The sequence below is a fragment of the Pholcus phalangioides genome, unplaced genomic scaffold, assembly GCF_987345545.1.
Source record: "Pholcus phalangioides strain wild (caught in Gottingen) unplaced genomic scaffold, Ppha-v1.0 ptg000015l_1, whole genome shotgun sequence".
Taxonomy (NCBI): Eukaryota; Metazoa; Arthropoda; class Arachnida; order Araneae; family Pholcidae; genus Pholcus; species Pholcus phalangioides.
The window spans coordinates 108,803,739-108,830,221 of NW_028301608.1; the positions used below are offsets into that span (position 1 = coordinate 108,803,739).

At 37.5% G+C, this 26,483-nt stretch overlaps 1 protein-coding gene across 1 annotated transcript; it reads right to left on the reverse strand.

The window, feature by feature from the left end:
• Positions 1 to 1,280: 1,280 nt before the first annotated feature.
• LOC149077330 (uncharacterized) lies at positions 1,281 to 26,483 on the reverse strand. The gene is made up of 6 exons (XM_089245108.1): positions 26,033 to 26,483; positions 8,027 to 8,146; positions 7,784 to 7,886; positions 5,491 to 5,651; positions 5,153 to 5,219; positions 1,281 to 3,232 (listed from the first exon to the last, which is right to left on the reverse strand). The coding sequence occupies exons 1-6, from the start codon at positions 26,174 to 26,176 to the stop codon at positions 2,631 to 2,633; spliced, it is 1,197 nt and encodes a 398-aa protein (XP_089101234.1). The 5' UTR covers positions 26,177 to 26,483; the 3' UTR covers positions 1,281 to 2,630.

Sequence of the window (26,483 nt, forward strand, 5' to 3'; positions counted from 1 at the left end):
CAGCTTAAACTTGCTCAGTCAAAAAAAAAGAAAAATCTTTTGGATTGAAAGCTTCAGAACAGATTTATAAATCTAATTATCTTATCTGGGATTTCCTAAATCTCAAGGCTAGGGAGGCTTTCTCCATGACATCATACCAGCCACGATTGGAAGAGAGTGATAATTTTATCACACCAGAAATTTAAATATTTTCTTTTGAAAATGTATTATTTATATTCTCTATGGCAATTGCTATGCACTATATCCAGGGCCGCAACTGGGGGGGGGGGGGCAAATTTCATTCTTTCACCTCTCCTTCGACATTACGAGGAGCGCCAAAATGTGTGCTTGCCCCGGCTGACCAAGCATCTAGTTGCAGCCCTGACTATATCAGGGGTCTTCGACTCATGGACTGTGGGCAAGACGTGGCCCTCTGAGCTTTTTGCTCTGGCTCGCCAACCAATTTTTAGAAAATAGCTAATTTACATTAATTTAAAAACAATTAAATTCTGAAAAAAAAATCATGAAAGAGCCTGTGAGCCACTGAAATCTGTATTGCTGCATATAGAACTGTCAGATATATTTTCCATTTTCCAAATTCAATAGTAATGATGTGCATTTGATGCATTAAAAGGGCTTTTATAACAAATTCAGAGATAAACAGTTTTTGAGGCCTATGATTTCATATGTCGAGAGACTGAATTTTGGTATTCAAAAAAGTCTTTATAATTTACAGAAATACTAAAAAACACCTTAATGTAAGAAATAGTTTTAGATTTATTTAAAAAAAAAATTCATCATTGATGAAAATTTATAATTAGTGAAAAATTAGTTAAAGGATTACTGAAAAAAATAGTTGCAGAACTACTGATAGAAACAGTTTCAGATTGAGAATGATTTCAGAATATTGTCAAGAGTAATAATTCATGAAAAAAAACCAATTTTTTTGAAAGGAATGACTTCATAATTAATGAAAATTTTAAATTAATTAAAAAATAATTTCAGAATTATTGGGATAAATTTTAGATTTAATAAAATAAATAACTGATCAAAATGAATTAATAAAGCAAGAGTTATTTAAAATTGAATAAAAATTCAAATTTAATGCAAAAAATAAATTCAGAATAAATAAAAGTGTTTAGCAAATTTGGAAAACCCTGTTTAATAACCAAGAATACTGTTTTATGACTTGGTGGCCAGCAGACTTTGTAGAAAGTTTAATGTGGACCACAATGTCTGAAAGGTTGAAGATCCCTGCACCATATAGTGAATATAATTCGCCATGCCATGTTTTTTTTTTTGGATCCATTAAAAATTTCAAATGTTACCAATTCTACAAAATTCAGCATCTTAAAGGGAAGCATACACAGATACAACTGCCGATTGATAAATGAGTGAGGAAAACAGACTTGTTTCGGAATGGTTCGACTTATTTGCATTCGCTCAGTTGAAAAATGAAAAATCATTCGAATTGAAGGCTGCTTTTCGGCTGTAGGGGTTCGAGACACGCATATCTAATTAGTTTACCTGGGGTTTATCTTGAGCTCAAAGCCCTAGGTCATTTGTTCCAACATAATTCCAGCCACTATTGAAGGAGTGTATAACATAGTTCTGTTATGTTTTTTTTTCAGTAAGGATTTAAACAACTTATGTACTGTCTCGTTTAAGAATTTTGTGATCAAATATTTTCGTCATTGATCATGATAGGAATGCCTCTTTATGTCAGAAAAAGGAAGAGGGGGGTGTGGCTGCTTATGTACATAAGTATAATTTCAAAATACAAAAAAGGAAGGAACTCGATAAAGCAATATTGCACATCTTCCACAATTATATACATCCTGATTTAGTTCTACATATCACAATTGAATGAAAAATATACAGACACACGATATACATTTGTTAAATCGAGGAAGGAAAAATCAAGCGGTGGGACACAGATAATACTAAGAATTACGTTATGCCCTAAAAATGAAACGATTGTAAATATATATATAAGTGCTGAAATTGTTTTTTCCCATCTCTTTGCATATTTATTAATATATATTTTCCCCACCTTTCAGTACAATAATTATTGATTGAAAATTTCTCACCTCTATGTGGGTTTTTCAACTTTCACGGTAATAATACCACATACTGAACATCGAATGTTTGGATTGTCAAACGAAAGAGAATCGTGCAGAATATACATTTGCCAAAGCATGTAATAGATATGGTGATAAGTTTGTATACATTGATAATTTGCATTTACTGTCAGAATAAGTTTTAAAGCTATCAAATTCATCCTAATTAATCTGGAATCTTGACCCTACGCTTCTAGACGAAGAACCATGATTAATGGTAATCATAGGAAGCGAGTTGTGATCTAAAGACGTAGGTAGCTATTGGATATCTAACCAAGCTTGTTATCGGAAAGATGGAATTTAAATTCATTAGAAAATACTTACGAACAAATTAAAATATGGAAACAATGCTAAAAGATGTGCATAACCCTGATGGTTTTCTTTTGCCATGATTAATTGAAATTAGTTAATCCATGCCTGATGGAATGAAGAATTCAAAACGCTCACTTGACAGCACTATGAATGACACCTTACAAAAATTTACTGTAAGAAATAAAAGAATCAATTTTTTTTTTTGGATACTAAATGAGACTACAATCTTGTAACTTCGTCTCTATCACCTTCCTCATCCTCATCTTCTTCTTCATCTTGTTTAATATCGGGAAGTTCATTTTCAGACCTGTTCTCGGACTTCCTGGACGCTGCAGGTGACTGAGCCCTAGAATCCTGACTAGAAGATTCCGAAAAATCTGTGCTTTCAGACAAACCCGTGCTGGACTGAGACTCGAGGCAGTCCCAAGAACCCTTTGGCGTGGCTATCGGTCTGTTGTTCAAAGCAACCGTTGGCCACGGGCGCCTTGCAGCTCCAGCAGCTTTTGGCAATGTAGCAAATTGCTTAGGCAAGACCAGAGGTGAAGGGTGTGCGGCTGCCAAGCCTCTGTAGCTCTGATCAGAATGCAATGAGCTTGTCATGACGGTGCCCCGATCCCAAGTGCCGGCGGATGATGATGTCGAACTGATTGGAAAGCTGATACAGCTCATGGTGTCCTCAGCAGCACGTGTCTCTGGTGCTCCAGTCGATGCGTCAGAGCTGGCACAGCTACGGATACTGCTTGGACTAGGTGGAACTAATGTACACAGTTTAGTGACCAAATAAGGACTTGGTGGTATACGAGCGCCTCTGGCTTCCAGTTCTGTTGCAGAAGAAAAAGAAAAGGTTCATTTACATCTTTCATTTGTTTCAGCATCAAAATGCTTTCTGAAAATTTTTTCAAGATTTACTGTTAAAAAAAACCTTCTGAGAAAAAGAAATATTTAAAATTGAGAGACATATAGATAGATATTTTAAACTTTATATCTAGGCAAATCTGAAAGCTGGTAGCTTCCCTGTGGTAAAATAGATATCTTCAACCTAGTGCTTTCCAGTCAAGCAATTCTCAATTAACCCTCTTAGTGGTAATTACAAAGTATCTTGTCTAATTTGATGACATGTATTTTGGCAACTGAGATATCTCGCCTTCTTAACACCCTCTTATTTGGGCAATGATGAGCCCAGATAGTTTTAGCAATGCAGCTCACCAAAGGGATTATAATGCCAACAAAAATCAACAAACTAAAATAGTATAGGCATATAAATACAATATAAATAAGAGAAAAAGATTTGAGAGAGAAAGATTTTTTCCCTGGGTGGTTTTTCCCATTATTTTAAGAAATTGGAGGAAAGCACTATCACCTGCACAACATTGGGGAAAAAAAAAAAAGTCTTGAAAAAAGGTGTCACATTTTACAGAGGGAATAGCAACTTCCCCGGCACCAGTTATAATCTGGATTGGTGACATTTATGAGACTGCTTAAAGGGTTAATTAAGTACCTAAAAGTGCTTAACCCTTACAGTGGCAATGTCAAGATATCTTGTCTAACTTGATCCGCTTTGTTTTGAGAATCTCACAATATCTCAGGCTTTCAAAATGTTATTATTTTCACAGGACAAATCGAGACAGTTGTTTCTTTTTCTGATAACAGTTTCTCTTCCCTCCCATCCTGTCAATCAACTACCAGTGGGGGATGGGTCAGTTTCTGTTCAAAGTCTGATAACAGAAGGGGAGAGAAAGGATGTTTTTATATTTTCCTTTTGATGTAGCTATACAACTGAGCGTAAAGCATAAATAATGGAAAATGATAATTCCCCCACCCCTTCTAGTTTTATCATTATTTTGTGTTTCGGGGGGGGGGGGGGTGGCACTTACTAGCTCGCACGATCGAAAAAAATCTTGAAAATAGGTGGCAATGTCTAGAAGATTTGGTGATTTTGACAGTGGCAGTTATAATGTGGATCAGGAAATTTTGAAAACCGCTTAAAGGGTTAATAATTGTGCCAATTATTGAGACTTGCAAAGTTTTGGAAGAGTAAATAATCCTTTATATGATATAAACACAAAAGAACTAAAAAGTCAAATACATTGAAAAATATGAAATTCTTAATGCATTTCAACATACACTACGGGTGCCATATTCAGAGAAAAAATATAAACACTTGGTTACATCCACCAGCCATTCCACTTGGATTAGTTACCAAATTTTACAGAGCAACCGAGAGTTGCTCTGTGGGAAAAATATGTTCAAGTGAGATGTTGTGGTCAGAATAAAGCTGATAGCCTGAATGCAAATCTAATGCAACATTCTGATTGGTTGCTTGTGAAATGGAGCTATTTGACTGGTCTATATTCAAATTTTCTTGAAATTCCTGCTCGCAATGAACTTAAGCCATGGTGCTGCGATCAGTGGTGTTGATTTACTATATTTTTGTAGGTCTGGATATATGTGGCTTTTCGTTGAAGTCTAAAACAGCCATGGATTTTACTTTGTGAAAAAAATCTTGCTTCCTGAAATTTGAATCTGTGGCCCTCTTGTCAGCAGTGAGTGGCGATGGTCATATTTTTTCCCTCTGAAAATGCCACCCATAGTGTCAAAATGCATTAGGAAATTTGTATTTTTCAGTGTATTTGCCTTTTTTGTTATTCCCCTTTTGCAAATTTTTCACTGATATCACTTACTGTGTACAATCTTACTTTATAATGAAACACAAAATTGAGATAAATAGATTAATATCTTACTTTGAATGAACTGCCTTTCTCTTTCACAAAGTTGCTCGAATTCAAATTTCTTATCTTGCAACACCCTCTGCATTGAGGAAAAAGTATTATTTAATTTTGTATAGATCGATGTCAATCAAGTGATCATTATCAGTGAATTTCAAAACATTTTAGTTACAGTTAAAGATTTATTATTATGTATCAGTTAAAAATATAATTAAAGATAGGAACAAAAATCTTGTAACTTTTTCAGGTGTTTGAGTGGCTCAAGTATTAATTCAAAATTTCAATTAAAAAAGTCATGGACTTGCATAGTAGTTATGATAATTTATGGCACTAACACCATATTTTTAATTTACCTTCAGCTGCAGGTATTTCATATGCAATTCAACTTTATGGACGCAGTCCTCGAATAACACCACCATCCGCATTGTTTTTTCACAGCTCTGGATATACTGAACCAGTGTTTTGTGATCAACTTTTTCCATGTCCTGCCCATTTATGGAAAGAATCACATCCCCTGCGAGAAAAAATACAATAAAATTAGCAGTCAGGTAGCACAGTTTATTCACTGAGTAGTTACAGAAGGATTTTATTTTTATGATTATATATCATATTTCATACTCATGTTTCATTTGGTCCAAAAAACAGTGTAATTAATCTTAAATTAATATCTCATTAATCCTTGATTTCACACAGAAATTAGTCCAGTCAGCATATTCCAACACTCTTTGCTGTTATTAAAAATACAAAAGACGTAACTTCTTGAGAGAATAATGCCATTATTCACGTAATGTTATCACCTTCGAAAAGTATGGACCAGACATAGGCCTATCTCATAACATTGGAAAAAGTTTGTTTATAGCAGGGCTTGATAAATCCCAGGCACTAAGGTCACAACGGCGACTAGAAAATCAATATTAACACTTAAAATTTTCGTATATGCTTGCAAAATTGGCAAGTCTAAATTTAGTCTAAAGGTAACAAAACATTTCCCAATTTTTCTGATTTTATAATCATGTCTCTTCCAACATTTGACAGCCATTAACACTAAAAAGACCACGTTGGTCAATTTGACCATTTCTGATCTTCTCACTTTGAACAAGATTGATTGGCTCTTGTTGAAATTGCATAACTTTCCTAAAATTACTGAAACATTATACTGTCCTACTATCGTGAATAAAAAAAACAAACATTATAGAAACCTTCATTGCATGCACAGCAAATATTTTGTCAAATCGCAACATTGAATTTCCTCTATAATACAAATGTTCTCAATTTGTCTAATTGAAAATATCCTTACTGACAGACGAATGATAAAACAAAAATACCATTTATTTCCAAAAATATAAATCACTGAATCTTAGCAGAATATTATATTATTAATAATAATTAATATTATTAATATTATAATAATTATTATTTATACATGAAATATCGTGATTCAACAATTTCAGATCTCGCAATTCAAATTTTTAGTGTGCATAAATTTTTGAAATATTCATATACTATTGCATAACATTTATTAACATAACGTACGGTACTTAGAAAAAAAAAATGGCGGCAAAATATAATAATTTAGTCCATAGGGCTGCCTGGAAGGATGTTATGTCCCTTGGGGTCCAATATGACTATTTATTGTGTTCATGTGTTGTTCTTTCTATGTGCTTTTGCTCTGTCTTTTATACGTATTTTGTGTTTGTTTTTGCAAATAAAAAAAATAAAAAAACCTTATTTATAGAGAAATCATAACTTTGCTAATAACAATCGCTACAGTATCAGAAAAAAAGACAGCATAATCAGATTTAGCCATGCAATAACATAACAAGCAGTACATTTTGAATGGGTAAGAAATCTGTAAGCAGAAAATAAATTTTTAATGTAATATAGGCATTGAAAAACGTAAAAGTGTGGTGTGTGAATGCAACTGTAGTTATATAATGTTCAGAATAACTATTTTTTTTAATAATTATGCTAGGAGGAATTTTTTTGAATTTCAAATAAAATTGAATTACGTAATTTTATTGGAAAAAATCTTATAATTCATATTTTGTTGCTTACCTATACTCAATGTACATTTAAACATGATAAAATTGACAAAAGTTTTGAGAGTGAAAATCTAGCTTTGGTCATTTGACCTGTACCGGCCTTTCTAGGCAAAATGAAACGTCTGTCCTTCTAGTGTTAAGCCCCTGAAAAGTTTAAAAAACTCCATTATTTAAGATTGCTTTTTTAGGAAAAGACCTATGTTTTGCTCCTAAGAAATTGTCTGGCACTCAAATTATATTTCTATTTGTCCAGTCCCAGTTAATAGTTATTTGAATTTTAGTTTAATTTTTTTTTTAAACCTCAAATGTAATTTATTTGCATTACAAAGCTTAGGCTACAGTAGACGTTCCCCCAATAGCTAATAACAATTCAATAATTGAACAAGAACTAAATTTGACATCCATATTTTTTATGGGCATCTTCTTTTCAGACACTTCATTGGGCATTTTGTCTGTTGTGGCATTTGTATTTAAAATTAAAGATACTTTACTTGTCAAGTATTTTTAATGTGATTGTAATCAACCATTGCCATCAACATGTAACCACACTTCCACTATAAAAATTTTCGTAAATAAAATCAAACATAATAACCACAGATTTTACCTGGTCTCATGCCTGCTTTGAAAGCCGGGCCATCATCTTCCACATAGTCTACATATGTAATAAGCTCGATTTCACCATCTCGTTTGTGATGTATGCCATAAGTCTGTAAATCCAGTACAAAGATTAGACTCAAGAGTAAAATGTGAACATGCAAAGTCTTGAAAACCAATAAAATTAATGTGAATAATTTGCATCATAATCACAAAATAATTTTTCTCCCGAACTTTATACATGCAATATTACCTGCAGTGTGAAACCAAATGATCCATTTCGCCTTTCTACAATGATTGTGCGTCTTCGACGATCTTCTTCAGGCTGTGTGACAATGACTCTATCATTTTTCACTGTCTCTAATATCTGGTGCTATTAAAAATTAAAAATTATATGCATAAAGAAGCGATAGACATATCCACATTAATTTCCATGAAAATTTGCAATTGTACAAATACAAATACAACGCCACAACAGGAAAATTGCCCAACGAGGTGGCTGACTTAAGAACATCATGGATCACGAGCCATTTTTTTGGAGGCCCTACCTACTACTGCTACACCACACATGCACCCCCCACCCCGCGGAACCCCCAACGAATCGGTACATGCGGGAATGTGCGTGTACGTGTAGTGCAACCTGACGTAAAGTTTGTTTCTGTGTAATGCTTGTTATGTGTAGTGCTGCCATCTGCCACCATTTTTTTCAAACTATGAGTGAAGTGTTATGATTGAATGATTTATCGTTGTAGGACTGTTGCTCTCTGTGGCGAGACTTTTTCACGGGGAGATCGGCTCGCATTTGCGCCTTGAAGTTGGTAACCACAGAAAACCAACTTCAGCCGACCACCACTGTGGGGTTCGAACCCGGATCCTCGCATCGCGAGTCCGTCACTATAACCACTCGACCACCGCTGTGACAGAATTGTGAAGGTTTGGTGTTGAAATCTCGATTAGTAATCAAGTACAATCACACTATTCAAATAACGCTTCAGATAATAATGCAGTAAAACCTGTGCAAATTGGAAATATAGTTTCATTAAAATCTGTCCGAGTTAGAGAGGTGTCCAAGTTAGAGCGGTTGAAGGATTATGGTTGGTTCCATTCAAAACCATCCAATGTAAAGGTGTGTCCAAACTAATACAGGTTTTATTATACTATGTAATTATTGTTCATTTTAGTAATCATTTTTCAATGTCAGAATACACTTTTCACTCATATTATAGTGAAACCTCCCTACAATGATACTCGATATAACACTTAATCTCTATACAATGAGATTTTTTGTTTTGTTTGGCAATGACTATAGGCTAATATTAAACTCTTATGCCTCCCAATATAACAATAATCCCTTACACAATATTTTTCTTGATCTGCAGAGTATTGTTATATCGAGATTTCATTGTATTTACATTTTTTTTAACCCCCTCCCATACATCCAGCAACAGCAACCAGGCTGGGATCTTTGGTGGGCTCCCGATCAATTTCGTCACAGGATTTTCAATAGGAAATTTACAGTGAAAAGAATAAGAATCAAGGCTCTCCGCATGGCCCCACACGGGGAGGGGGGGGGGGAATGACAAGCCTCTGCGCAGGGGCTCTGGATCAATGTAATTTTTCATTTCTACATTGTAGATATATATCAGACCGCCCCATGAAAAATTCCGTCCGGTCTGGGGTACTCGTTTCATAATGGGTGGTGGGGGTAATGGTGGGGGGAGGGGAGAGTTGGCTCTGACTATCAGAAGTGAAATAGAGGCAGTGGGAAACCGCTGGAAACAGGAAAAAAAACCAAACTCACTTCAGGATCGATTTTTTCGTCGTCATCTTCATTATCAGGCTCATAATCCTCATCTTCAGAGGAATCGAATGGACTATTAATATAGAATGTCGTCATCATAACACACGGGATTATATTCCAACTAAATAAAAAACTGGGCCTTTCCCGAAAACTCGAAAAAATATGGAAACAAATATTTCATAATATTGACGGGGAGAGAAACTCTTATCTCGTTGAAATAAAATAACGCGGCGGGCGGACGGAGACGCCACAGCGATTACAGGGCGAACAATAATAGGAAAACAATCGAAAAAGACACAAAGCTGATTATCTCTGATCCATTTCATAAGTGCCCCCCCCCATTTTTTTCTCTACTGATAAGGTTTTTCTATTCTTTTTCTTTCGGTTCCTGCGAAACGCATCAATTATTTTTTCCATGAACGAGAAATAATTAGGCCAAGTCAAGCAGACTTTTGAAGCGGATATGCTGGGGACCCGTTAAATCGCTAATGGTGAGTACATTTAGCACGCTGGAAAACTTGGATCCGATCCTATACCCCTCCGACCAGGCCTGGAAAAATATATACATATGACCATGACCATATTTGGTGAGCCGGGGTCCCTATCGCCGCTGTATTAGCGGCATAAACATATTATTTACAGCAGTTATAGCCAATTTTAGAGCCGGGAATTCTGAAATTCCAAAGGGACCGATTATGATTATTTGAAACTGAAATTTGGATCTTAAAACAGTGAACGGCGATCGGTCAAGGGTACCGCTAGATATTTCCGGGCTACAATGACACAGAACTTAACATATATATATATATAGCCAGTGTATCATTCATCTTCTATAGTGTGCCATCGAAGTACCTGGCGATTAAGCAGATGTGCCAAGAAACACTCAAGATTTTAATCGCATTCTGAAGGGTCCGGAGAATGTAAAAAAAAAGACGAAGTGTTAAAGTCAGAGACTCAAACTTTTGGCAACAGCGGTTCCGTTAACTTTATAATTGTAATAATATTCATATACGACATTCTCATGCAATTAAAAGGTGTGCAAATAGCCGGTACAATCTAATAGTAAGGCCGGCATTATACTATAAAAGTTTTAGAAAAGGTCTCTTATAAAACTTGCGAAATGCGATAAATTTATTGGTTACATTCAAGCAAATGTAGGCCTATTTGTTTTTTTTTTTCTAAAGTTTTGTAAAAGATCTTTCATCAAACTTTTATAGTGTGATCCCAGCCAAAGAACTATAATAAAATAGTGCAGTCAAGCAGACGCTCATTAATATTCTGCGCTTAGCGAGATGAAAATGGAAAAGTTTGATGACTCCACTTGGAAACCACGACACACATTTCGAGAATTACCGATTTTCGAGAAAAGAGTTCTCTGAGGAAAAGAATTGCGAAAGTTTTCTGGAACGAGATTCAATCCGGGATTCTATAACACGAATGCAATTTCATAAGCTAGTAGGAACCCCATAACCAGGGTCGGGTTCCAAAAGTCCGACCAACTATTAGGGCCATGTAAAATCGAATAGAAATAGCGTACATTGACTAAGCCATCTTATGACTCCAACTGATCAACAGTTCTATAGCGTGAAATTCAATCAATGTCATATATAAAATTGATTTTCTGTGTGTGTGTATGTTCTCTATACAAATCTACAATTTTAAATCAATCGTCGCCAAATTTTGCATATATACCAAATGGGACCCGACTTGAACGATAGGCTACTTTAACCGACTGACGGTTTGAGGGTGTTGAGAAAATCTACTTGAAAAAGGTTCAGGTAATTGTCACAAAACTGCTTCGAAAAAAATCCAACCATTTTTCCTTCCCCCCGTACTAACAGCGGGATATCGGATTTAGTGCTGTGTGGTTTGAAATTTTTGTTCCGCCCACTGTTGAATGCTTCTTTGTAGGAGAGGAAAAGAAAAGGTGTGTTCTCTCGTAAAAGGATTCAAGCTAAGTACAATACTTGGCTTTTTGTGGGCTCGTCTTTTTTTCCCATTCCTCTGCCAACGTATTTTTTACTTTTCAAGTAAAGATCTGGGCAAAATGGAAGTGATTACACACGAGCGCTGATTTGAACAACTACCAAATTATTTTACTCAAAAATTTCAACAAACTTACCGTATTCCCACGCATTGGCCGGCATGCCGTAAAACACGAGGGGCACCAGCTTTTTGTATGTTGTGGTCTTGGCCACTTTCGGCATGCCGGAAAAAGTGAGGTTATAATAGGATCACAGCATGCATTCAGCTGAATCAGTGGACTTTCCGAATAAAGTTTATATATATATATATATATTTTTTTTTCTAAATCACTCTTCCTCGTTTTCTTTAAATATTAATTTGTCTCGTTCTTCCTCAGGAATAAATTGAATCTATGCATTATCTTGTGTTCATAAAACTTTGAAAAGAAAGTATTTTACTTACATAGTTCCTGAATTTTATTACTCCATGCCATCTGATATGAATTCAACTGTCAGCCTTCATTCATATACAGGGCCGCAATTAGGGGGAGCAGACGGGTCTCGTACCCCGGGCGCTGAACCCGAGGGGGTGCAAATTTCATTCTGAAACCTCTCCCTTACCATTACAAGAGGGCGTAAAAATGCGCGCTTGCCCCGGGTGACCAAGCATCTAGTTGCGGCCCTGTTCATACGCATGTATAGAAGACTAATCAAATTTTACCTTCTTTCAATTACAGTACCGACATTGAACAATATTTCAGATTCTCTCTGAAATATTTCATTTCCTTCTTCCTCCCATTCAGTTATTCATTCTAATATTAAATATTCAACTGTTTATTTTCACTAACATCCAGTAAGAGCCATCATTGTTGGCTCCGCGGATATGTATAATTTATTTTCCTGATAAGAAATTAATAAAAAATAAAGATATTCAAGAATTTTCCAGAATCCGTGAATCAAATTTATCGGCATTCCGGAAAATACGGATATTTTCAGCATGCTGGTATGCCCCACTGTTTCCCGGCATGCCAGCTACTGTGGGGGAGTACGATAATTGTTTTGCTAAGAAATTAGTTTTTCTCACTAATTGAATTCAATTGCTGTGGCCCGTTTGATCGTTAAATTTCTTCCTAAAAACATTATTGTGCAAATAAATGTTATGTTAGGTTGTTTGACCTCAAGACCTGTAAGACCTTTCTATTATGTGGACAATGGTGCTATTGGAAGAGCCGTTGCCAGAAATTTCTTGTGGGTTGGGGGAAGGGAACTGACAGTGCAGTACTTAGTCAAGATTCCACAATATATAAGTAAAATTCTGGCATTTAGGGGGATGACTGGCAGTGGGGGTGGAGCCAGAGGATGCAGTGAGTGCTCGAGTACCTACAGTATTCTGTACCACTGATCTGAGCACCTCCAAAATTCATTCAGGGATCAATAGTTTCCATGTAAAGCTCAAGTCAAGCACCCACGGTTTCGTAACTCTTCCGACGTATCTAATGGCTGGGCCACCAGATCACTATCTTAGATGGAAAAAAAAAAGTCAGTCAACCATTTGGATGTTTCGTTTGTACAATGAGCACACTTTTTATAAGAAGTGTGAGTAAATGACCACAGAAGATACAATAAAAAAATTGTATTTTATTTTTAAATTTAAATGTACTTTTTTTTCGTTCAATGTTGAGGCATTGTGCTTGATGAGCACGTACAAGCTCATTCATGTCCTGTCACATAAGTGTGAGGAATTGATGGATGAGCTGCACATTTTTTTTTTTTTTTCGTACGTAATGCTTAATCATAAGCCGTGGCTCAGCTTTTACAGCACAATACTTTTTTACTGGATTTTCACCCGTGGCCACTTAGTATATTCTAGAGCTACTGTGTCGTCGCGTGGACATCATTCTGGGATCTCATCACGAGCATCCAGGTTTGTACCTCACTGGCGGCAGAGTGGTGGTCTACCGAAGTTTGTTTTCTGTGGTTTTTCAACTTAATGAACGGTTACAGCAGCGGTTCTCATCCTTTTTTTACTCGCGGAGCCCTTTTCAGTATATAATTTCTATGGCGAAGCCCTGTTTCACTCGAGGAACACTTTTTGCATATAATTTTTATGGTAGAACCTTGTAGGCCTCTTATTTTTTATTTATCTATCAAAGTTACTGATTTGTTTTATTTTCCTCGAGTCACCGCGGAGCCCCTGGGAAGTGGAGCACCGGTTGAGAATCGCTGGGGTTACAGGTTTATCCTGCTTGAAAGTTCGAATTTACTCATGACCGGTCAACAATGTGATAACATGCTTATATTTATTTCCACTTCCAACTGTTTTTTTTTTTAATTCTCACTATAACCGATAAAATTAAAAAAAAAAAAAAAAAAAGCCACACACGAGTGCCCTTGCCTTATTTATTTTTTAGAACATTGCTCAACGAAGTGATGAACAATGATATAAAAATGTATATATTTGCATAAGCACTGGTACTATCTGAAAATTATCAACTGAGCAATGAAATGTTGCAGAGATTGAATACATGCGTGGATTTAGGTATTGCAAATGAGCCGCATTCTCGATTTCACTGAACATTAGCATGGCATAGTTTGCGCAAAGCTAATAGAATTCCATACATGTTATGTACGCCTTACCACAAATGTGATGCGCATACGTTCCCATATGCTTTCTCTGTGTATGTTCGCCCAACTCTGGTTCACAAGTATGGGCTGATCCAGGCATAGTCCGGGGGGTATAATGTCTTCATGGGGCCTACATGATAAAATTCTGGCACACAATAATTTTCGAAAGTATGTAAATATGTAAGCTGTTACTTCCATCGAAATATTGAACCCCCCCCCCTTCCCGTAAATCACTTTGCACGCGGGAGGGGGTGGGTTGGCGTGATCTTGGCATCACTGCCCAGCATATAACCTTCACAAGAGGGAAGCTCGCTGGACTCTAGAGGCATGACAATCTTGACAGACACTATGACAGTCTTTGTTTATAAAATTTTCGCTTTCACTATAAATTTTTTCAAAAAGAAAATAGTTTGTATACTTTGAAACGGTTTAGTCTGCTGAGTGAGGTTAGGGGCCCAGGCAAAGGCCAAGAAACAAGAAGTGAGAAGAAAACATGGTCCAAAGAGGGTTACAGGGGGTAGGGTAAAGGAGTTAAGAAACACTGGTATCAATTATGCTCTGCGTAAATAAACATGATACTGTATTTGGTTTTCTGATGTAGGGCTTTCCAATCACATCGGATAATTGAGGTTCTGCCGTATCGTACTTGAGTAGTGATAAAGAGGTAAAGATAAACAAATGAAAAATAAAATTAAAAAATTTCGCCTATACTGTAAAAAATTAAAATCACTGGAAAGCCAGGATGTCACAATTCGGGGGGGGGGGGAAAATCCTGTTTATCTCTATGCATTCAGTGTTTCGCAGTCAATGAGTTTTAATACGATGTAATTTTTTCATGCCAAAATAAAAGTGAATGCCAGTACATATCCTACAATCAAGCGATAAGAATTTCTATAATAAGATAAAGACGTGCCTTTTAGGTGGGGCATTTCTTGCTGAAGAGCAGCCTTTCTTATACTTTCTGAAAATTCCTCTTCGTTTACAAAAGGATTAAGGCTTCTTTGAACTGACTATTCGAGAGCTGCTTGTCAAACGTCTATCTGCTAAGTTAATTGAAAACTGTCCCCTCCCGCCGAAGAGGCAGAAGCCATTTTGTCGTTTTCAACGCCCAGCGCTGTTGCGAGTACAATGGTCATTTTGTGGAGAAAAGAGAGGGGCGTATGCTAAGCCAGCTTAGTGATTCTTTATGGGGGGAAAGCAAGGCAGTATATTTACGGCCAGGACCATTTGGAAGTCAAAAAGTTCACACTTAAAAATACGGCCTAGACCGTTTGGAAGGCATCAACTTCACACGTAAATATACGTGCAGGACCGTCAGTCGGTTAAAATTTCGTCAGCCCAGGGCAAATGCCCCAAATGGGCAAAAAACTGTCCGGCAACAATGGTTTTTGGGCCTCAACAATCACTTTCCGAACGTTTACTTTGGTTACCGTGGTTCCCTAGCAATGCGTTTCAGACGTGTATATGCCTTTACAACGGTTTGTCACTTCTTTAATCCTGTTAGTATATGTATAATAGTTTATGCCTTTATAATGGTTTGCCACATTTTCAATATACTCTCAGTAATGAGGCTTTTTGAATAGACGTCATAATCATCATCAGCATCGCTTTGAGAGTCAGGAAAAGGGTGATCCTCATAGAAATCAGTGCTAAAATTGTCGATTTTACTGTAGAAATGCGGAAATTAGTGCTATTTTGCACCCCATCAATAATTTTAAAAATTGTATTGAATTCTCGATTTTTTTTGAAATATTGAGTTCGCTTAGAGATTTACGAAGCCCAGGAGATTAAATATGAAGTAATTATCCGGACATATATATATATATATACTTTTGAGTTGGATATCCAGGCAATAACATTAATTTCCACTTTTTATTTATATTCTCTCAAGCATGAAAATTAATGTGTCCGTATTGTCTTTTTATATTCAACTGCATAAATTGATATAGTTTAGGTTGTTTTAAAATCAATTATGCGTCCGTATAGTACATCGAAGAAATTCCATAGCTTTAAGCATTTTTGGAAACAGAAACAGGCAGAAATAGATATCTTGAAGTACGGGAGGGGGATCGAAATACCTAGCGCCCCTTAAAAAAAATAAAAAAAAAATATTCGTTTCTATGTTTCTTTAAATCTAGATTTGTTTATTTCATGAAGTCACGCAGGAAATCGCCATATTGGTTAACTTAGACACGGTTTGCATGTCCCTCAAAGAAAGAGGGAGATATCACGTGATCCAAAAAGGCCTCATTGAAGAAATCCCGGGCAGCGCCGGGTATTATAGCTAGTTCATACATATTTCCAATTTAAAAAACCTGTCTTATCTTAATAAATATGCACAAATATTGTAGAGAGAGCTCCAAAGTTGTTTTCGGGATGGGAAACAAAATGTCCAAGCATTTTGGCCCTACCCACAATAAAAAATATATATAAATCGAACGTCACCATATTAATCATTTGGTCGTTATCTACTCGTTTATAAGAAAAAAAAAAGTATATAATCAAGCAATTGCCTATTGATCTACACATACGAATTTTGATCATTGTAGGAGTAGCAAAATATAGACTAAGAAGATGCGATCATGGGCCCGACCCCCCCCACATTCTGGAGTAGAGCCCTTACGCTGGAATCTTTCACGGGCCCTTTTATGATGGATTTATAGCGGGAAAAAACAAAAGTAATGAAAATCGTCCCGGGCCCCACAGCTGGAGCTTTGGCAGCCCACCCCTTGTTGGGGGCCATGGATGCGATTTCCCCCCATGGATGAATATTTTACAGTACTTTAGTAAATCGTCATATTCCGATTCGTCAAACGGATGAAGAATGATTATTATAGGAAAAACTGGCTATAATACCCGGCGCTCTGCCAGGATAATTTTCCATATACTAGAAGTGGTGCCGTATTTTCCGGGAGGGGGGGGGGGTGCTTAGCGAGCTACAGCCCAGGGCAGCAAGTTCAGAGGGGCAGCCGATTTGAGGTCGAGAAAATTAGTAGTATGGAAGGGCAGCAAAATTTGTATAACCCTAAATAAATCCGCTTCTGCAGAGCAGTGTCCTGTCCATGCATTCCTAGGAATGCATGGGCCTGACCTGGTGACCTTGAGCGGAGAGGGCCTTAAAAATGAGATTGTCAAAATTTTTATTAAGGTATAAAGCGTGCGCAAGCACGTGTGTAAACAACACAGTGATTTACAGAGCGAGGGACAAGGTCAGTGAGTGAGCTAGAGTGTGTGGAAAGCATGTAAATTATCAAAAGCCTGACCCAGTAGTTCTCAACCTTTTCCAGCCCTTTTTGTTCATTTTTGCGAGTCGAAGGCCCGGTCAAACACACGAACAACGGAAAATGAATGAAGAAAAATGAAACGTCTAATCACTCCTGGTCAGGTATGAATGATATCAGGGTCCGGTGGTTAAAGAACACTGACCTGGAGCATGTGTAAACACGCAAATGATCGAAAGAGTGACCTATAAAGAAAGGAACCATGTTATTGAGTGATCAAAAGAGTGACCTAGAGCGTGTGAGTGACCAAAACAGTATGCAACCAACTGAGTGACCAGAAGAGTGACACAGAGACACACTTTGGGGGGGGGGGGAGCTAAGCTCGCACAGGGTGGCGAATTCCGAGGGAAGAGTAATCAATTAAATTATACTATTGGAGAAGGGCGGCAAAACAATAAATGCGCTTCTGACTGGGAGCATTGAAGAAGTTACATATCATTGTAAAGGAGTAAACATGTCTGAAACGCATTATTCGAGAACCAAAGTAAACATTTTAAAAGTCATTGCTAAGGCCGAGAAACCATTGTTGCCCAACTCTGACGAACTTATGAACGAGTAGCCTATCTATCGTTCAATCCAGGTCCTATTTGGTATATATCCAAAATTTTGGCGAAGATCGGTCTAAAATTGTAGATTTTTATAGAAAACAGACACACACACAAACACACGGAAGATGAAATTGATGAAATGATTGAAACGAAGTTGATGCCATTCTTCATAGTTTAATTAAGAATATTTTATTGCCCACATCGCATATTTTCCGAGAAATCTTCAGTGAGAAAGAGGGGGTAAAAATCGTGTTAATCGTGACGTCAGTGATCATTTTCACCCACGCGCGATTCCAGGACAAATACGTGACTCACGATTCTCCCGAATTCCTGACAGGAGCGGAAAAAGACAGGCCGAGAAATGAAACAAGAACGTGACACTTTTTCCCCCTAAAAATGGGACGACGTATAAAAAAAAAAAATCGCAATTATTTCAAAAGTAAAAAAAAGTGGACTTCGATCCAGATTAGATATGGCAGTCGATATTCTACGGTAGACAAGACACTGCCCTGGATAAAACGTCACGATTTTATGAGCCAAAAACCGCAGAAACCATCGCTTTTAAGTTCCGCTACAGGAGGGAGTAACAAAAGAAATGCTCAAACAAAATTTTTTTACATTCAATAAAATTCTCTCAATACGAAATTAAACGATTCTACTCACATTCATTGAACGATGGCGCCCGACACCACTGCCAACAAATGGCCGAAACGCGGAAAAAAAAGGTCCCAATATTCATTTAATTGACAAAAATATTTTCCGCCTTTCAACGTGAAAATTCTCGAGAAACGTGTTTTTTTTTTTTCTCCCGTGCAACACAACTGTATAATATTCATAAGAGGAGAAAAACGCAGAAAACAATTACCACTGACCAAGGTCAAACGCTATAGGAAAAAAAGAAATCCTAATTATAAATACGTAATGTGGTAAAAAAAGCAGGCTTTTCCGATCATTTCCTTCCTGGAAGCTTTGAACCGGTTTCGATCCATTTTATGAACCGAATTTTTATTATTATTATTAACCTTAGTCTAATGAACGAAATTACGAAATCGGTATTGACACACAGATCAGGAATGGGGTGTGGCACAGTTATCAGAAAGGTTGGACAGAATTTATCGATTGAGATAGGTAATTTTTAACAGCATTATTAATGAAAACAGAGGTCGGAAGGTTAAAAAAAAAGTAAGAATTTTTCGATGATCCATGTCCAAAAATATCACGACAAACACTGCGTGCAAATGTTACAGAAAAATTTTAAATAAAGGGTGCAAATGAGCTACAGGGTGTCTCTAAATACCACTACTACTACTTAACCCCACATGCACCTCGTACACATTCCTATGCGGAATTTCTCACAAATTAGTACTTGCTAGAATGTGTGTGATGACTTCTATAAATGAAGTGAAAATGGCAAATGCTTGGATTTTCATGTTATGCAAGTATCAAAATAAAGGTCTCTTGGCTCTAAATACAGTACAGTAATTGATTTCATTATTATTAATTTTTTTTTTTTTTGTTATGGCTGTAATAATCACAGGAATGGTGACTGAATTCTCCGATTTCTCTTTGTACAAGAGCAGAAGTATCAAGAGCCAGGGGCGACTTGCGACATTTCTGCGCCCCTCCGGCGTATAAACCGCACCAGTGAAACGACTGCGTAAACTCGTAAGCGTGTTTCCAGCTAGATCAGTTTTCTCTGAATTATTCCATCCAACACATTCATAGTAAAAATTTTAGTCAAAACATTTTTTGTCACAAGGATACACTCCAACAAAGAACATTTTCATTAAAATCTGAGTAAGGTGAATCTCTCGTGTAAGGCCGGTATTACACTATAAAATTTTGATAAAAGTCCTATTATAAAACTTGAAAAATGCAGCCAATAAGGTCAACGGTTACATTTTCTAGAATGTAACCAATAACCTTATATATTAGTTAGATTTTTCAAGTTTTATAAAAGGGATTTTATCAAACTTTTATAGTGTAATACCGGCCTAAGGCAAGTGGTTCTCAAACTTGGCACCCTGGGTCGTAATAGCTTCCCCTGCAGGCTACCTTGCTCTTACGATTTACCAGAGGTTCATGAGATCTAGTGACCATACAGCCGCGATTTTGTCACATGACATTACTCTCACTGCTCATACAAGTGGTCGAGTCAAGACAGTCAAGTATTATGTTATTACACAATATCTTTTGCCTCAGCTGACCAAGCATCTAGTTGCGTCCCTGCGTACAGATCACTACGGGACACTGTATTGTGATATATTGGAAAATTGGCCGTAATTAGACACTTCAATCGACTAGGATAAAGAGGTCCCATACAAATTCCGGAAATCCTCTGAGGAAAAATTGATCAGGCCGTCCTGTCGAGATTTCCGGATTCGGTCTGAATACCCCCTCCGACACACACGCTCCGGAATATCTTTAAGTTCGCTAGTGAGTGATGTACGCGAGAAATTCGTGGCTCATGTTGACGGAACCGCGGCCTCAGCCAAACTGAACTGCCGCAGCGCCATACACAATTCGGTCGGCCCAGGGCCGTTTTAAAGCATGGGCCCACCCCGGAAGGGGGGGCGCGCTCAAGAGAAAAGGGGGGCCTTAAAAAATGAGATCTGATTCAAAATTTTGAAAATGTCTGGTAGGGCCTCAGAAACATCATTCGCCCCGGGGGCCCATGACAGGGCCGCAACTAGATTCTTGGTCAGCCGGGGCAAGTACGCATTTTGGCGCCCCCCATAATGTCGAAGGAGAGGTTAAAGAGTGAAATTTACTCCCCCTCTAGTCCGGCGCCCGGGCACCAGATCTGCCTGCACCCCCCCCCCCCCAAGTTGCGGCCCTGGCCCATGATGCTCTTAAGAGGGCTCTGGGTCGGTCTGCACAGTTCTAGACTGCAGACTGCGCAGTTATTCAGAATCGGTTTTTGATCAGGCCGCCTGAAAAGTCCACCAAATCTGAGCAGTTTTTCTACCACACACGTCACGTTCCGGAAATACCGTAAGTCAGAACGGGTGGGGGGGGGGGGGGCTTAATGATCTTCTGAATTGCCATTGCGGAGCTCACGAATTCGTGAACACCATATTGCGAAAACGATGAAATGGTTTGTTTTGGGAAAGATGACCACCAAATTGTGTTACGGCCTCTATGCACCCCCAGATTTTACTTAGTAGTAGTTAGTTCCTTGTTATTTTCGATACGATAGTGAAATTTTGTGATTCTGTATCAAATAATTTGCTTATCGACAGAACCTTGAAACCGCTCCAATTATTTGTGTATATTAGAATACTCATATAGATTTACCATAGATTAATTATAGCGACGTACGTACGGATCATTAATCACGAAGAATTTTGGAATTTCCCGATGCACCGTACCAGACAACAAACTAACCGATTCAAGCGCATCACAATACGATAGCCATATGGTCCAAAGTATGCAGATGACCCACTCCGATCGATGTATTTCAATGAGGCAAACGGACAATAAGGCTCTGGCCGGGAGACCAAAGTATTCACAAAGTTTGAGTGCCACGAGATTTCGAAATAGATAAGCTCTTCGGAACTGGAAGGGCATGCGATAATGAAAAAGGAACAACAAGTCGGACAAGTGACCGTAAAAGTCCACACTTCGAGCGCACAACCACTTGAACAAGTAGCGTACTTGAATGTCAAGTGGAGAAGAAAATGGAGTTGAAGGGTCGAGTCCAAAGAGGTTCCCTTCTTATCAGGTCTTTCACACTTTCATCTCCCACGGCACTGAAAGGGTTCATTGAAAAGCACGTACTTTCGATTGTTGACACAGCCAAAACCGAACAACCAATAGTTGATGTGTTCTGGCGTAAAAATTACACAACACTATCTCCATTATTAATGATTTTTTCTTCCCCTTCAAATAAGGAATTGGTGACAACGCTGTCTGTTGCAAACCTGTGGCAACAACGAAGTTGGGGACTGACGGGCCTTCAGCATTAAAAGAATCTATTTTGTATATATTTTTGCTCTATAAATTTACTAAAAAAAATCATTTGTAGAAAGCTTTCCCCTCCCAGGCGCAGCTCCAGGAATCTTTTCGACGCCCTAACGGCGTGTAAGCCGCACCGGTAAAGACTCAAAAAACTAGGAGTTTTGCATGTACGCCATGCGTATGCAAATTATTTATTTTTTTGCCGCAAAGTAGGCCCATTTTCATTCAATACATTCATAGTTTTAGTTTCACAGACCAAAAATGTTTTCTAGAATTTTTTTTTAACACTAATTTGGCGCCCCTTTTATAGCAACGAATTTGTGATGGCAAATCTATCACTTCCATTTAGAAAAAATCTATTATCTTCAATATTAATTATAAATATATTTACTTAAAATTTTTTAATCTATTAATTTATTGAATAATTAATTTATCATCTATAATAATCCACACCATCCGATACAGATAGATTAACGTCCTCTATGCCTGCCTAGGACTCTAGGACAGCTTTAGTTCATAACGTCAGAGTGCAATCTTGTACAAAAACAGTTGCGAAGATGATCAGGAACAACAGAACTGTGTGGAACAAAGAAGTACAATGAAGAAACAGTCTCGGCATAAAAAAACAAAACAGAAACCAAACTGGTAGATGATGCAAAGAGAAAAAAAAAAAAAAACACCACAAAAATCTCAGCCCCTAGAAAAATGAAAGCAGCCAATGTCAAAAACGATTACATTTTCTCATGAAAATTTCAAATTCCTTGATCAAAGTGCCCGGAGTCACTTCAATGAGTGTGTGCCAGTCCCCAGCACGACCCAACCCGCAAGGGTAAAAGGCTTATATCCCTGGAGGGACAGAGTCTGGGCCGTGACTGGTTTGTCAGTCAGATATTTGATTATTACCAAGGCCTACATTCTGCAGAAAGCATTCCCTAAAAATTGACCATTTAGGACATGTAAATAAGAAATGATTGTTAGATTCACACTTGTTGCCACAGATACAGTTAGGTGAACTTATTTGATTAATTCTGTGAAGGTTGGTGCTCTGTTGGTCATGAGACGATAAAAAAAGTGATTCAAACTTGCAGCTAGTAATCCACACCATCCCTTGGCCTTTTTATGTTTTGGACAGTGAAATCAGTGTCTTGTCCAAAACCTCAGCGATAAAATGTGAAATGGAAAGAAGCAGATAAAACAACTGTCTGGCTGTGTTTCCCAAATTGGAAAATATTGCCCCTCCCCTGGTGGGAGATAGAAGCTGCAGATTTAACATAGGAGCCTATGGGTTCACTCAAGTTGGGAGCAATGAGAGAAAAAATTTCTGATGAAGGGGGCAATGAAAAAAATATATTTGGGAACTATGCCCTTACTCCAATATTCGCCAGAAAATATAAAACTATCTGGAAGAGTGATTTGGCTTTTGTCTTTAGGTGTTTCTTTGGCACCTTTAGTGAATATGGTGTGAAAGGCACTTCCAAAAATAATATCAACCCACACACCACAATGAGCACACCAGTTCGCCGCTCAGGAACGGTAGCCTTCTCGCATATCTGGCTAGCAGACTAAAGTATTTCACATCCATGACTGCTGTCTTGACACATGTGCGGGGTCCAAAAGGGAGTCTCCAGGTCACCATGACGACTAGATAAGATCTAGTTAAAATTTTTGAGAGTGAGAATATAAATTGGTAGCAAGGATTTCTAGTCAGGTAAGGGCTCCACAAAAATCACTTTGCCCTGGGGCCCATGATGCTCTTAAGGCAGCCCTGACACTCATACATTCTTTCCCAAGCAGTAACCATTGATACAATAGAAAAACGTATTATTGCTGTTTCATCAGCCAAATAAATGGGAAAAGAACAATTTTGTAATTTTTTTTTATTTTGAAACTTTTATGTCATTTTCCTGACTCCTCTAAAATATGTGTAATTTTTCAGGGTGGTACTTAATTCAGTAGAAATCCATTGTAGCAAGAATCCCCGAAACAGAATAACCTATGCCAAAAATTGTGATGTATGTCGAAAAACAACCTCAGTAAGAATTATCAAGCAAAAACTCTTGTATAGAAAACATTATCATGGAAATTTTCACGGCAGAAAATGTTCAGTCAGCTGGGACTCGTTACACATACTGCAAAGCATTGTGCTTTGGGGACGAGAATCTTGATATAACGGATGATTGTTAAATACCTGTTAAAGATTAAAAAAATATTCAGTTACAGGGAGCTGAAAGTTAAGCATTCGCTATAACCAGGGCTTAAAAAATATTTAGGCACCTGCAAAATTTTATAGGCTCCAGACATTTCTTCTCCTCATAAAATCGGTTCAAAGTAGATGGTTTTTTACATGCCTAACACTTAGAGACCCCATTTCATGTTAGCAATTCAGAGAATTCATACATAGAAAAAATTAGGTGCCAACATCAACTTTCTAGTCACCATGGCGACCTGGTGCCTGAAATTTGTCAAGCCCTGGTTATATAAAAAAAAGCCAGATTTTCCTTCTCTCTCTCTCAAAGAAATCGCATACGATGGCTCTTAGGCCGGGATTACTCTATAAAAGTGTTTTTATAAAACTTGAAAAATTCAACCAATAAACTGATCAGTTGCATTTGCTCGAATGTAATCAATCAGATTATTAGTTGTATTTTTCAAGTTTTACAAAAGCACTTTTACAGTGCAATCCCAGCCCTAGACCGGAATCAGACTATAAAAGTTTGAAAAAAATATTTTACAAACTAGAAAAAGCAACCAATAGCCTAAGCCTCTTGGTTGCACTTTTCTTGTTTATAAAAGAACTTTTATCAAACTTTTATTCCAGTTCCAGCTTTATCATGCCACATACTCCACACAAAAGTTACTCTGAGGTACTTTGAACAAATAATGGACACAGAAAAAAGCAAATTTTTTAACACCACCTTTCTATTTCTGGGCTTCTTAATTAGATATATCATGTATGTGACGATTTTATTACAATTTTGCGCCTTCCAATGACTAAGAAACCATGGAAGAACTTGTGGTTTAAGGTAATTTTAGAATGACTGAAAAAAAAGTTGTTCTTAAAATACTTTCCGATTAATGGGAAAAAGTGTTTTTTACTGTGATGCCATCACTCACTCCTCCTTACAATTACTTAATAATAGATGCATCCTCATACACATTCCTCTGCAGAATTTCTAACGAATCTTTTGAATCGGTACATCTTGGAATGTGTGTTTTGAGTTGTATGTGTGGGCCCCTAACTTATGCATATAAAATTGATTTTCTTTGCGTATATGTTCCCTATATAAATCTACAATTTTAAACCAATTGTTGCAAATTTTTATATATATACCGAACAGGCCCAAACTTGAACGATAGGCTACTTTAAAAGTTTGTCAGAGCTAGAGAAACACCTGAAAAAAATGGGGAAAAAAACAATCAAGCAACAATTTTTGAAATGCTACTTTGGTTACAGTGGTAACCAAACATGTTCCAGACTCTGCCACGAAGCTGGGCTAGAAGAGATCTCGGCAACGAGATAAGTCCAGTGGCAAAGTTCTGGCGTTCATTCATTCAGTGGTACCCAAACAATGTTTCAGACATGTTTACTTCTCTTTATAATGGTTTGTCACTTCTTTGATGCTCCCAGTACATAGAGGAAAACCTGGTCAGTGCAGAATATTACAGCTGGTGTATTATGTTGCCAGAGTTGTGCTTCCTATGCGTTCTGCTTTTGCTGCCACCTTTCTATCACGGAAACTAGAGAAGGTCAAATTCCTCGCTGCTTCAGTGCTTTTGTATACGGTCTGGGTACACACCATTTTGAAATCATTTCAATACACTCCTCAACAGAACCAACGGCCATGTGAATATTTACAGATACAGTTAATAAACTACAAACTTTTGACTGGTTCATGAGCTTTTTCGCTAATTCCCAATCACGGTGTTAGGCTATAACATTACACTTTAAACGTGAAAACTCTTGATACAACATCAAAAATAACAACATAGACACATAGAATTCAGAGCAATGTGTTTCATGGATCAACATGCTTATATATAAACACGAGCCATTTAATAGCGATACTTCTCCAATAATACCTGTGATGCTTCGAGGTGCGAGAGCTGTAGATCTTGGGGTGCATGGAAATGATGATGATGGTGGTGATGGTGATGCCGGCGGTGATGCTTCTTCGCGTGCTTCTTGACATTTTTCGGAGATGACATTCCTCCTCCGATGAACATATTATTGACTGAGGACTTCTTTGAAGCAATATTTAATCCAAGGATAAGAGGAGAGGGAGAAGGTTATGTTATATATATAAATAATTAGTTGAAAGACTAGATTAGATCGTGTCTCAACGGAGAAACATTTTCGTATCCGGGGAATTAATCGGTGGGAGAAAATGTCGGATAAATAGTTACACGTTACTTCGGTCCATTAAAGCTTTCCTCGCACTGGTTTAAATGCCCAAGTTGACTAGATTCATCGGCCATCTTTGCATCATGTATACTACTACTGTTGCCATTCAGACAGTGCTAAATGTTCACT